At 41.0% G+C, this 14,789-nt stretch overlaps 1 protein-coding gene across 1 annotated transcript in view; it reads left to right on the top strand.

Moving 5' to 3' along the window:
- Nucleotides 1–3,930: 3,930 nt before the first annotated feature.
- ARFGEF2 (ARF guanine nucleotide exchange factor 2) overlaps nt 3,931–14,789 on the top strand; it is a 36,444-nt gene continuing 25,585 nt past the window's right edge. The window contains exons 1-5 of the mRNA XM_086474844.1: nt 3,931–4,069; nt 11,787–11,817; nt 12,598–12,721; nt 13,436–13,582; nt 14,453–14,632. Coding sequence (XP_086330970.1) covers nt 3,931–4,069; nt 11,787–11,817; nt 12,598–12,721; nt 13,436–13,582; nt 14,453–14,632 — 621 coding nt within the window. The remainder of the gene's footprint in view (nt 4,070–11,786; nt 11,818–12,597; nt 12,722–13,435; nt 13,583–14,452; nt 14,633–14,789) is intronic.

The following is a 14,789-nucleotide window of genomic DNA, read 5'->3' on the forward strand; positions in this document are numbered from 1 at the left end:
TGGCCTGTGTCAGGAATCTGCTTCCTTTTGCCTCAAATGCTACCATAATAAAAGGGAGGCAAGGCAAGGCCATCCTAGATGCTAACAAAGGTCTGCAGAGACTTACCTGAACATTATCTGTAATAATAAAGGATGAGGTTCTTTGGGAGCTTCAGAGCATAAAAAGGACCCATCCATAAGAAGGTAAATAATCATAATAGTCTTTAGTGTAAATGAGAATGAAAGCCCTCCTTTCTGAATAAGCACACCTTAATTCTTGGGCTCTGTGCTTCTTTTCTTACTCTGATAACCACACATTTTATCTTGATATGGCTGAACTCATACCTTTTCAAGAGATAGGTGTCATTTCCTTACCATTACTACTTAGAATAAAAACTTAGTGGAAGCAATAACATTCTTGCACCTTCCCAACACAACTAATTTTCACTTAAGTCTGGCTACTGGTTAACCTGTATCAGCCAAATCTTCCCTTCTAACTTGGCCATCATGTTCTGCAAGGCATATTCTTACCTATATGAGACTGCAGATTTCAGCACTTGAGTCCAAGCACAACCAGTTTGTCTTTTGGCTTCTGAGCTCTCAATGTCAGTACTTGACTCTGTGACAGGTGATCCTGTTCTTTTTTTTTTATGTACTATTTCTCCATCTCTCCCTTTCTAATAGACAGGTATTATTAGGGAGACGTATTAAACCTTTTCTTATTTTGGATGTGCTAAATTAAACTAGCCAGAAGAAATTTCATATTGTTCCTTCTTGTCACTTCTTTGGTCAGTAATGAGGCTGTTAAGGTGTATACTGAATTTCTTGCCCTTCAGAACAGAGCAAATTAAATTAGATGTTGCCTGGTCAGTAAGACAGTCAGATACTCTGTAGAGAAGACTTGAAGCCTGCAGTATAGCAGAGCTACAGAGGAGCTGGGAGTAGGAATTAAAGGAGGCAGCTGAGTCATGAGATGCACAGCAAGCCACCTTCCTAATTCCTTCCCAGGGACACATTGAATCAGCATTAACCTGAAAAGCCGATTTTTCACACTTTGCCTTTTGGGAACAAGGTTTTGAAAACTACAATTAAACCCCACAAGACTATCTGTATTTTAGTCTTTAATGCTAATGAATTCAGCCACCTGGCATGTAAAATATATCTCAACCCTCTGATACCCAAAGTGGTTTACTCAGAAATGGCACACTTAAGTGATCACAGGCATACAAAGATACGCAAATAGGGTTTAAAACCTTAAGATGTTCACAAGCCCAAAAGATATTGTGAAATATCTCATGGAACTGGATATGCCATACAAAATACTAGGCCATGTAATGACTTAATACCCAACACTTTTAGATGTGTAACGTATTTCAAAAATAAATAGCAAACATATAAAATCATTACACAGCTGATACTATTTAAAAATAGTAGCATACTGAATCCTGCCAGGAAAACACCGAGAAAACGTATGGGCTACTTCAGCACTCTGAAATCAGACACATTTTTCTAAATATTTAATGGTGTTAGTTGTTACTAAAGAAGCATACATTACATGGTTTCACTATATTGTGCAACGAAATTAATACACAAAGTAAGAGCACAAAGCTTGAGGATGAAATCTAGTCTTAATGTGTAGAAACAATTATGTTACTGAGGCTATAAGAAGACTGAAACCAGACATCTGTATGTTAACATGAATTAATGTCTTTCATATAGGAGACCAGAAATTCAAACAAAATACAGGAAGAACCAGACTGTAAGACTTCCAGTAGAAAACAAAAACAAAACTGTAGTCATGATCTGGAAATGTCTTCGCTTTTAAAAAACATTTAATAGCCTGATTTCTGCATGATTTCTGATGTTCCCATCACCGTGATAATAGAGTCCTTCCATCTGCTAATGGATAGCAGTTAACATCCAGACCAGATATTAGGAAGAATTTCCTAATTGGATAGTGAGCGAAACACTGGAGGCAACTAATTGAAAAGCTGCTGAATCTCCTCTATTAGAGCTTTTCATGAAGAGGCAACATTCTGCCTTTGTGCTTGGAGACGGACTAAATGATCCATTGAAGTGTTTCCCTGCCTCACATTTCTGTGATTCTGACTTGGAATAGTGATTCATTCTGAATGCACATTATTCACTTAGTGCAGAGGAAAGTTCAATTCTGTTGCCTTATGATGGCTTCAGCTGACAAACTCTCAGAAGGACTTTAACCCTCCGACAATGTCTCACCTTTATTATGTGGCACATTTTCTAGGAGCAGAAGAAGCAGAACATACTATTACTGTCAAAAGAACAGATATCACTAGCAGATTTTCGAGGCAGTTCCACCCTGATAAATTGTGATTTAATGATGAGCCATGAAATCACACCCATACTTGAACTGCTGATCTCCAAGGAAAACCCAAGTCTTCAGATACTAGCAAACCTTCAAAACTGTTTCCAGATAGAGGCACTTCCCTGCTTCTTATCCAGCCTTGTTATAATTTCTGATTTCCTATGCTCTAACTTGTATTTTTCTATACAAGCGGAGTCCTCAGCTCTGTGTGAACTGGTCCACATAAACCTCAGGATGCTAGAGGTGATCATAAAGCACCTGTCCATTTACCCTGTGAAGCAGTACTAAACTACTGCTTTGCACTGGTGTTTGGGTTTGGAGCTTTTGTTAATGGTTTCTAGGACAAAAAATGCAGTTCTTGACAACATGACGCTAAGGATTCATTAACAACATTTTAAAGAATTAGAGTCCTGCTGCTTGGAAAATACAGAAATAGAATTACCATCTAGACAATCTAACATGCCCCTGTATTCTCAGTTAGATCTGGTCACCTAAATTTGAGTAAGTCCACTGTGGAATGACATAGAAGAGACAACTGCATCCCAGTGATGGTTGCCAGATTATGGTGGAGGGTGTCAGTGAAGTAAATTACCTCTACAGACTATTTCCAAAGATTATACCGGCTTTCAAAGAGTCCAGAAGTTGATTTTGGGTGTAAGGTACCCTACCACACAGGCCAAAGCATAAAGGGAGAAGGCACAATTGGGCATATAAAAGGAGACTCAATTTCTGGGACTTGAGATTTAGCTTTTAGAGACTCTTCTGTAGTGTATGACTTTGGGTCTCACACGAACTTTCTCAGTGCCACTTTACAGGACTCGTTCTGTGAAGGTTAATGGTGATAATGCAAACGTTGACATGCTTAGATCAGAAGCAGTATAAAAATGATTATTGTATTAATGTGACTTCCCTTTCAGTAATTATAACTTAATTATGACAAATAATTGCACTTGCAATTCCTACTAATAGCGACCTTTGTACCCAAGACGCAACAGACCAATTTCCACCCAAGCATTTTGCATTCCAGCGAGGACGTTAGGCGGGTTTTGCCCCCAGAAAGGGGAGAGACAAGAAAAGGGGCCAATGTTTGTTACAGAAGCCGGGGGGAGCCGGTGACGGAGGGCGGGCCCCGCCGCAGCCGCCCGCACGGGGAAGCGTTCGCCCGCACGCTGACCGCCGGAACCAGCTTAGCAGAGCCCGGAGCTGCGGGGAGGCGGCGCTAATGGTACCTCATGCCCGGCAGCGCCTCGCTGCCCGCCGGCGGAGAACGGCGGCACGACCGGCTCGGCGGCTCCCGCCCCAGTCCGCCCCGGGAGGGCGGCAGGCCCGGCAGGCCCCGCCCCCTCCGCCGGCCCCGCCCACCCCTCCCCGCCTGTCACCGCCGGCCCCGCGGAAGGGGTCGGAGGTCGTCGCGGGAAGGCGGGGTGGTAGCCCGAGTCACGTGACGGTGCGAATATGGCGGCGCCGTGGCGGTGGCGGGGTGGCGGCCGCTGAGGGAGGTGCGTGTCTTCCGGATGATGGGGTTGCGGAGCGGCCGCACGCTCTGAGCGCCGGCCCCGGCGACCCGCTCCCTGCCCCGCGGCGGGGCCGCCCCGCCCGTCTCCGCCATGCAGCCCCCGGCCCGCGAGCAGGACGCCCGCACCAAGAGCATGTTCGTGTCGCGCGCCCTGGAGAAGATCCTGGCGGAGAAGGAGGCGAAGCGGCCCCCGCACGGCCAGCTGCGGAGAGCCTGCCAGGTGGCGTTGGGTGAGTCCGCCCGCACGGCCCGGCCCGGCCCGGCCCGCGGGATGGCAGAGGGCACCGCTGGCGGCGGGGGGAGGAATCCCTGCTCGGCCGGTGCGGCGGGGGCGGGAGGTGGTGTCACCGCCCCCCGGCTCCTGGTGGTGTTCTCTGCCACGTCGGGTCCCCGGCGGGGTGCGAGAGTCCCCAGGTGCGAGGTTGCCGGCCGGGGCCTGGCTGAGCTCAGGACTTCGGAGTGGGGGGAAAGTTCTCTCCCGAATACGGGACGCGTCAGTGGGCGGGGGGAACCCCCAGCCGTCTGTTCTGTTAGGATCTGGTCTCGGTATGAAACGAAAGGGCTTTGGGTTTGTCGCTTCAGAACCAATTTTGAGAAAATTAGTTACAAGCTTTTAAACTAGGAAACGGGCTGTTTAAGGCCCTCGACTTACGGAGTGTTAGATCTTCCAGGGCTAGTAATCTGCTGACCTCTTATCTTCAGCTTATGGTCAGACTGGCTAGAAAACTGTTAGCAGTGTAGCCGAGTACACACAGTGTCTGCGGTGCCTTGCAGAACTGAAAATACTTTTTGTGAAGTTGGTGGGCTGGCCCAGAAATCTGGAAGTACAAATTCATGATACAGGTCTCTGTCAAAGTTCTGAAAACATATGGTATGTCATGAAGGGGAAAAAATAAACTCAGTAAAGCAGTATAGCTCTTAGAGTTCTTTGTGGCCTTTCTTACTGTGCAAAGGTGACATGTCTCTTACAGTTTTGATTGGTTTGCACCAATATTTTTCCTTTAATTGGGGGACACTTAGTGTATCCAGAAGAGACGGGTTGAGTATGTAAGGAAACCAAGCAGGTGCAGGTTCTGTCGAATGCTCTGTGAAACCAAGCTTGAAAAATGGCTGTCGTTTTTGTCTTCCTTCGCACGCTTTAAAAAAATTTGTGGGAGCTAATTGGTATGGTGTATGGTATGTCCAGAGAAGGGTAAGCACATAGAAGGGTATTTTTAATTATTATTTAACGTTGACCTTGTGAGCAATGGTATAACACGTGTGCCGCAGCAGTTAGACTACTTTTCCTACTTACTTCCTTTTCCTGATTTCTTCCTTAAGTCCCCCAACATGCACCTAATCCCTTTACAGGACTGGAAACCTGTTTTTCTGCTATGTAAATAGACTGAGGGTGAACTTTCTTGAAAGGTTACTGGTGAAGGGCTTTATGTTTACTAACACATCAAAGATGACGATTTTGGGGGAGCGATACTGTGCAGTTGCCACCTATGAACATTTGCATGTTGGATTATAACTATTTGGTGTCTGCATATTTTAAGGTACAGTACACTTGAGGTTAGTTAATGCTTGCGATGACGGGCATTTTGTTCCTAATCTTGCGTGGTAAAAAAAGTCCATGTGCTTTCCTGGACTAAAGCAGAAGTCAGCATGAACCTTCTGTCGCCCAGTTGTCCTGCCCTAGTAGGGCCTTGACTACCGTCCTGAAGGATCTCTGTTATAGTTGGTCAGTGTTGCTGCATCATTTCAAGTTGCCAGTGTGAATGTGGTTTCTTTTATTTATGTGTGATTTTTTTTCCACAAACTTTATTCTCTTTAGGTTAAGCTCTTTTTTACACAAATGAAAAAAATAATTTTATTTATGTTTAGTTGAATTTGTTTAAGCTTATACCTTATATTAAATAAGACTATGACTTCAATTTCAAAGGTGTTAGCTTAATTATCAAGCCCTGTGCAGTAGTAAATGTGCTAGGAAATGAGGGAAGAACGTAACTTGCAGTCTGAGGAATCCAGGCCAAACTTCATAATCTACAGAAGCTGTTAGGATTAAAGAAGCTTTGGTGGTTTTAATAATAATCAAAAAGTCCAGTTAACTGAGTAAAATTAATTCAGTTTGAGAGAAATGTAAAGTTAACTTTAGGGAACTGGTAATTGTGTCCCCCTTCTGTTACTAAATTCCATGTGCTGTGCTGTCTTATTTATACAGTGGCCTTTCTAATGGAGCCTTGAGGTATTCTTGTACCATTTATAAACCAGTCGACACAGGCCCAGGCCATGTGCAAATGGAATCTGCTCTTGGTACTAGGGAAGTCTATGATGCATCCTTTTTCTAAATATAGAGAAACTGGTATATTCTAAAACTATATAAATTATCCTGCAGCTATTTCTACTTCAGTGTTACTGCAGTGGTGTTTCTGTTAATTACATATGCTTTAAATTTTTTGTTTGATGGGACAGAGGAATATATTTCTCACTGTGAGAATTATACTCTTGTTTTCTTTTACATGAGTTCTTTTATTATTTCGAATGTTTCCAACTCCTGAGAACTTAAGTAAATTAATACTGAAAATTGCTGTAATTCTTACATAGGAAATAGAATTACTCTTTCATTCTAATTTTGAACTGTTCTTACTCTTTTTTTTTTTTTTCCTCTTTTCCAGTAATCTACATTTCACTGGACTAATACTGTGCAGTTTTGGACTGCAAAATATCTTTATGATTTTGTAGAAATTAGAAGTGTCACAAGCTGAAATAGGGCATAAACACAAGAATGGTGGAAGAAAAGGAACAAAAACAGTTCCCGGTGGTGGTGGTCTGATTTTATATTTTTTCCTCTCTGTCCACCCCTCCTTTGAAATTCACAGTGTTAATGTTGAGTAAGCAGAGTTTGAATAGATTCCTTCATTCAGTCTCTTGCTTCATCAGTAGGTGTAACGGTTGTATCCTGTATTAGTGCCCATAAGCCCCAGGAGAGATTGGGAGAAATGGAGGGTTTTAAACAGAGAAGCTGTTCTGCTCTGCTTTAGAAAACTGTGCTTTTAAGAAAACTTGTTCTCAACAGACAGACAGTGTATTGTGTAAAAATAGTTGCTTAATAAGCATTTACATGGAGCTCTAGGTACACATGGTTCTTGGTAAATCTACTGAAATAGTCTCTATCCTGAAAAAATTACAGTGGAACACAGACAGTATGTATCACAGCAGTACGTATTGGTCTAGTGCTAATTGCGTGCCTGGGTCTCTCATATAAACTATTATTCTTGCCCTATTAGGACCATTTTTAATGACACGCTGTGTAGCCAGGCTGGTTGTGTGACCTTCTTTGATTGCGTAGGCACCTCCATGTATGTATCTTCGAGCTTTGTAAACAACAGAATTAGTTAGCTTGTTAATAAGTTTTAAAAAATAATCTCCTAAACCATGCCTTCACGTAGGAATCTAGTTGTGTGTTTAAGAAATCTCTGTGTATAAATGACAGATGTCTAAAATAAGTTTGTGTTTTGTAGTTTAGTAGCCTCTTGGCTAGCATGTTTTGAGAACACTGGGGCAAAGAGGAGAAAAGGCTTCATTGTGGCAGCCTTTTCTAAAGGGTTCTCTGTAGATCGATAGAATTGATAAATGCGGGGTGTTGTTTTTTTTTGATTTAAGGCAGCCTGGAATTGGGCAATGCAGGAGACGTTACGGAGTGGGGGGGAGGGAAGCTTTTGCTGCTGTTCCATGTGTTTGTATTGGCACTGCTGTTCTGACGAGCAATGGAAAGACATTGCTTGTGTCCTTGTGCTAGCACAAGCCATGGCATTTTCTGCACAGGAACTAATTTGCTTCCACCAAAACAAACTTGACTATACGTTAACATAGGATGCATCTAATTGCAGGCAGGCAATTATTTCCTCCATTTTAATACGTGGTTTTCAATACAAGCAAACTTAAATCATCTATCTAATATAGAAAGGTAGTTACTCTCAGCATGTGCTTCATCCTGCTTTTATTATGGCCAGAAGCTCTGAAGAAATTGCTGCAAGGCCTTGCTTGTAATTCCAGTTGTGTTGCCTGGTAGGAATGTGGACAGGCTTGCGCTGAGCGGGCAGCACACGTTGTGCCTGGAATTGAAGGTGTTTCTGACTGAAGTAGATGCGAGGTATACTGGTATGTTCTGGCCCTGAAAGTAGCAGGTGGCCCTAGTACCGAAAGCACCAAGCGAGGGGTCGGTGTTGTGCTGTGCTGACCAGACATTGACCAAAATTCAGACTGTGTTCTGCAGCTGTGGGAGGGAGTTGAGCTGTGCCCCTTAGTCTTCTGACTGGAGAAGGAGAGTGACAGTGCCACTAGGTTTCTGGAAGCTGGCTGTGCCTGGTCAGGGCTTGGCAAGCTGTTCATGGCAACAGACTTCAATTAGGCAACAATTTCTGTTTCACTTACTTTTGGTGGTCAGACCACCAAATGAGCGCTTCAAATGTGGAGATTTCCAAACTCTTTTGATGCAATCAGTAGCACAAGCATGCTTGTAACTTGCTTTTGTCCTTTCATTTATTCTTTTCTGCCAGCATTATCTATTAAAATACTGTCGTGGTGCAGATGTTTTTATATGGCTTCAGAAAAGCCTTTATATAATAAAATTGTGGGGAACTTGGTCAGGCCTTGGTTAGATTTTATTTTTTTTTTTAAATTATGGAGTATTTCTGAGAGTGAAATTGCTGTTGCTCTAATATGGGATGCTATTCTTACGTATTTTTCTGATGCAAGATCTAATAAAACTCAGAAAAGGTGAGCATGATCATGTCTCCTTGAGGTTAAAGTCTTCATGAAGTTTTGATTAAAAACATTTTTTGCTATGCTGCTTTTCTAACAAACAGTATGGGGGGGGAAGTGATGTCTTTGAAAGAAAGAGAAATTATTTCAGTAGGATATAGAGATTTGGAGAAAAACATGGAATTACTTGTTTACACCCTGAATGTGGAAGTGAGCACTTCTGTAGCTGAGAAAAACATATTCTAACATTTTCTCTTGTATGCTATTAAGTTTTACAAAGTAACCTTTTTATTTTCCTGGGTGGACTCATTGCTGTAATATTACTACTGTAGTTTGAATTTTATTTTAACAGTCCATTTTTAGGTGGGCAATTTCTATTTTGGATCCTTTTCCCCCCTTCAACTCCAAGGGGCCCCCCAGCAAGCCCTCCCTGTCCTCCTCCCACAAAATAGTATGACAGAATGAAGATGGTGTGTATGACCTTCAGCTTTCCTTCTTCCAGCAGCTGCGTGCAATGGGAAGAAGGATGCCAAAACTGATCTGGATTAACTGAGACGAGTTTTGAGTAATAGGATGGCCAGACTAGTGGACACAAAACAAGTTTCAGTTTCAGCTCAAAGATGACTAAAGTTAGGCTTGTCCACAACTTCTGAAGTGGCAGCTGCTGAGGAGGAGTGGAAATGTGTAAGTGTGCAAACAAGGAAGCCCCTAAAGAAAATTCATATTCACTGACCTAAATGTATCAAATCTGGATTTATTTTTTCGATGTATCTTTGATTACATTCACTTTGTTGATCTGCCAATGGGAAAAAAAATTGTGGCAACTTTTTATATGTAAAATAGCTTTTTATTTCATGTACTATAGAAATAGCTGTTCAAGGTGTCTAGTCTGATTTAAAAACATTATCAAATCAAGGAAGCATTCTACTTCCTAGCTAGACAAATTATCATTTTAGTGTAAGGAGGACCACTTGCCTAACTCGGGGAATATTTCTGCTTTGTAAAAATAAACTTAGTTCAGAGTCTTGAGTTTTTGCAATCGTTAACCCCAGTTCTACAGGGTGTCTGACATACACCATTAAGTGTGTTATAGCTGGCCACCCTGGTATCCTGCTGTACTTGGGATTCTGGCTATAGCTAAAATACACCTTTCTCTGCCAAGACTTGGAGGCAGGACTAAGCGTTCTGAACGTGTAAAGCTACCCAGAAAAGTCTGTGTTTTAAGCAGCCAACTCCTGTAGGCAACAGGAATACACTGCTCTAATAAGAAGACACATCTAAGTGAGGACACAATAAATTAGTGGATCCTTTAGTGTATGTTCTCAGTAGCTCTGTGGGTCATAATGTGGTGTTAAAGATGGGGAAGTTAATAAAATAAATAATAAAAAGAGGACTGAATTAAAATTTTGCTGAGCTGAACTTCTGACTACCCATCTTGTTGATAAACCAGCTGAATACTGGAATGAGGAAAACAGTGATCCAAGAGGCGGTGCTGTGTTAAGATTTACATTGTCTGTCTATTTGGCATGGGAAACCTTGGGTATTTCTCATCAACAGTCTCCACTGTTGACTCACCTTACCAGTTGAAGCCTGAAGTATTAGGGCATGATGACACTGGGTTTGCACTGTCGCAGAGCTGCAAAGTTATTCTGACTCTGAAATCCCAGGCAGTGGGGCTATCCACTTGGCTCGGTTCGTTGCCTTGCCACTGGCTTGTGCAATACTGGCAAGTGAAAATTGTCTTTCCTTTGTAACTGCTGGGCGTGGTTGTTTGCATGGTGGACTTGGATAGAAAATGGTGGGCTTCTGGACACAGCCATGGTGCTTTCTGGGCCCGTGACTCTTCAATTTTTATGTTGTCTATTCTTTTTTTGACTACAGGGTGGGTAATGTTCCTTCAGTTGTTGTTACGTCATTTATTGCTAATGAATGTCAAGACTGCTGCTTTCCTGACTGCTGACAGTTGGCTTTCATTAATGAGAGAATATGGCAGACAGAACAGCAAGTCCCAGTCCTGGATGTAGCTTATCACTCACAGCTTGTAGTTATATAGATTTCCTCTGTGTTTTGCTTCCATTTTCCCTATAAAATAGGGATAGTAATGTTACAAAATAGGCAAACTCTGCAAGGATTATTTCTTGTAACATTCACTGAACAATAGGACAGTGCAAAACCCTGTAATAAGTGTTTGTTGCAGTCTTTGTTTGTTAGTACGTTTTGTGTTTTGATGCTTCTGAGACCCAAGAAATTATTGATGTTCACAGACAGCACTGAAATCATCTGAACTCTGAATATCTAATCTCAAACAATGGTGCCTCTCCAGAGTTGTGGAGAACAGGTATTGAGTGAATGATCCATTTCTGATAACTTTGCAATTGAAACAATTTTTGTAGGCATGATTAATTTGCAGGCACATGAGATAAGGTGGGATGGACAAGACTCCACATGGTGTTACAAATTATTGTAGCTGTGCAGCCCTACTGTGTGTGCACTGGTTTTGATGAGTTTTTGTCAGTGTTCACAGTAGGTGCTTAAGCTGTGTCTGGTGTAGTGCATTTCTGGTCTGTATTGTGCATCATGGTGATATGTTGGAAAACCTCAAAAAGCTATACTAGGATCTTTGGGATTTGCTGCTGTATACACTAGAAATGAGAAACTTTTTTCCTGCATTGAATTTTATGAAAAGCTCTCTGAAAGTGTAGTTTAAAAAAATAGGAAAAGCTTTGCTGGCAAAATGACAGCATGCATTTAAGATTTCTTATCTCTTGGGAGTTTGTCATATTCTGAGGTTTAACAAAAGCAGGCTAACTGGCACTGTAGTTAACAGGAAGGTCTGATGCATTAAACTAATGGTTTATGCAGTGGCTTAAAGACTTATGCAGACTTGAGCGCTCTGTGATGTAGACTTACTCTTGAATAAAAACTGCATAGTATACTTGTGTTTTCTAGACATATCTTTTGTTAAGAATGTTTGGGAAAATAGCTTTTTCATGTAGAAGTTGAGAGATATGCCTTCCAATAAATGGTGTAACTGTCTACGATCTCTAGAGCTGAAGATGTTACAGGAAAGGAATAGCAAATAGTGAAGTGTAAGACTTCTGGTTTGAAACTGCTTTGCTTTATTACATTTTCCTTATTTATGTTATTGATAGTGAGAAATGTTGGGTGCCAACTGCTTTGAATTTTTTTTCTTTCTTCCAGATGAAATAAAAACGGAGCTGGAAAAGCAAAGGTAAGTTATTAATTGCTGTAAGCTGTGCCAGAAAACAGCAAGTGGAATAATTTGATAGCGGACGTGAAGGAGTGTATACACATTGTGGCAATGAATTTGTGAATACCCAGTTACACACCTTTCTGCCAAAAACACATGGCCTCTGTGTTCCAATTAAACAATGTTTGTGGGTATGGGTACTCGGGCTATAACTGCCTCTGAATTTTGCTATGAAAAAATTGCAAAACTTCTAAAAGGTGCTAGTTTTTCATTTCCTTTTACTGGGCTTAATATAGCCTGATAGGAAATCATGAAGAGCAGTAGGTAGCCTCTATTTGATAGTATATGCTCTTAACTACCTAGATCAAGAATACCAATTTAAATATTACTTAAATCTAAATTTTAGAATACTTTTCTAGCACTGCACTATGATCTAAAATGAGCCTGCAATGTATTTCTCTTTTCTGGTATTCCTGGTACAGGCCCTCTTTAATTAAGTCAGAATAACTTTTTTAGATTTGTCTTAAGTTGTGTAGCAGTTCCCCAGTATTTCAGGTAGCGGGACAGTGTTGGAGTGTAGTGAGGGAAGAGTTAAGTTGAAGAATATATAAGAAAGATCAGATGCAATATTGAATTTTAAAGAAAATTGAACTTTCTTTAAGAAAGTATGTGTAAGAGAAAGTTGTGTTACGTTTGTAGGCCACTATGCGCCATTCAGCTTTAAATTTAGAAAAGTAGGAAGTGTAGTTTGATGTGATATATGTGTTTAGAAAAATTAATGACTGTTCTTATCTGACCTAGAGAAGGCACTGCTGCTCCACCAAAAGCAAACTTCATTGAAGCAGATAAATATTTCCTTCCGTTTGAACTGGCCTGCCAGTCAAAGTCTCCACGCATTGTCAGTACTTCACTGGATTGTTTACAGGTAACTGTTCTGTTTAAACTTGGACAGAGTGAAATGGAGAAACATGCAGTTACAAAAATCTTGTGTGCTGTTGGCATTCTTACAGTGAAGAAGTAATACTGTCCTGAGTACATACAGCTGTGAAGATACCCCCTATGGCTACCTAGGTGCATCAACCATGCAAAATAGGTTATTATTAGACTTGGCTGAAAGTGTCTTGTCAAAGTCAGAAATGTGTGTGGTGTTTTGCAGTGAAGCAAGCCTTTATTGAAGCTCATGAATCCTTACATTATTCAGTAAAGGTGTTTCATCTGTGGTGCTCTAAAAGGAATATTTACCATGGTGTTTCTTGTAGAGCTGATGAGATGGGAGGTCAGACTCTGGAATCTTTCTACTTTATTCCTCCTTAAATTCTTATGGAAAAAGTGAATGCAACTTAAGGACAGAACCTTTCTGTTGTGAATAGGTACAAAGATCGATGATAAAAAAAAAATGTGTCTGGTTACCATGGGAAAAAATGTTCTGGGTGGAAAAAGCTTATTTATGACTGACTAAATCTGTTTTGTCTAGATATGTGAACAGTCCAAGTATTTGGTAGCCAGACTATTGATGGTGTTAAACTTTTGTGTTAAAACGGGTTGAGGTATGCTGTCTAAAATGCTCTTTTTTATGATGTACTTAACTCTATTTTAGTTAATAGTATATGGTTGTCTAACCTGCATTCTTTCTGCCTAGAAACTCATTGCATATGGACATATCACTGGCAATGCTCCAGACAGTGGAGCTCCTGGAAAAAGACTGATTGACCGAATAGTTGAAACCATTTGCAATTGCTTTCAGGGTCCTCAAACAGATGAAGGAGTACAACTGCAGATAATTAAGGTATTTTATTTGGTTCATTTTAGTGCAATATTGATTTGCTTTCTGTCTTTTGATTTTGGAACTGAAAAAAATTTAATGCAAAACACTACTGAGGGCCCAGTTTCTCCATTTCTTACACTGTTAGGTGTGTCATTGAATTTAGGGAGGCTGTCACCAGGTCAGACTTGGTATGTGAAATGTATTTCTTCTTGGTGAGGCAGAACATGAGGGAATACTTCATAAATGTTTGTCCTTCTTTCTGGGATGAGCCGTGGCCTGGATACTTTGTCTTGCAGACAGCTTGATGTTCATCTTCTAGGCTAGTAATGCCCGTATCCATCAGGCCAGTGAATTGCTGTCAGCCTTCAACTGAAGGCTCTGTAACTGTGGTGCAGTATCATGGCCTGCTGCTCTAGCTTGTCTGCTCTCATGTCTGTTTTTCCAGAGAGATCTTCAGCATACGTTCTCAGCAAGGCGTAGTAGTACCAGTGGTGTGTGTGTTCTGGTTCTGAAATCTGCTTGGGCTGACATAGCTGAGGTTAGAAGCTGGTGAACCTCCTAGTAATCTAGTTTGATGGCAGTGTAGACCAACTGGCCTTTTCACATAAATTAAGCCATAGAATATAATTATAACTGTTTCATTTGGAGGTGGAATATCTGCCTTAGTGGTAAACTAGTTGTGTTAAAACATGTTAACAGCTCAGGAGAGAACTGAGGTATGTGGAAGTTCTGTTAAACTTTTTGATTTGAAATGTTTCAGAGAACTAGAAGTTCCTTATAAAGTCTTAAAAGAGATAATGTGTTTCATAACAAACCCACTGATTATTATGGAAGACCTGCATGAAGTGTATTGCTTAGATTTCATTTTTACTGTGCTATGTATTTTTTCAGGCTCTCCTCACTGCAGTAACATCTCCGTATATAGAAATTCATGAAGGAACAATTCTTCAGACTGTTAGAACCTGTTATAACATCTATCTGGCCAGTAAAAATCTTATTAATCAGACAACTGCCAAAGCTACTCTTACACAGATGTTAAACGTCATTTTTACACGGATGGAAAATCAAGCTGTACGTAACTATTACTTTTGCTTATCTCGAATATTTAGGCTTGACAATTGAACAGAAAACATTTCTTTCATTATTATTTTTAATGGGTCTGTCGTTGTAGTTGGATATGCATTTTGTAGGTTTAAAAAACCCCATCAAATCTGCAATGGAGCATAAT

The sequence above is a fragment of the Leptosomus discolor genome, chromosome 17 (genome assembly GCF_034619465.1).
Source record: "Leptosomus discolor isolate bLepDis1 chromosome 17, bLepDis1.hap2, whole genome shotgun sequence".
In the NCBI taxonomy this organism is placed as follows: Eukaryota; Metazoa; Chordata; class Aves; order Leptosomiformes; family Leptosomidae; genus Leptosomus; species Leptosomus discolor.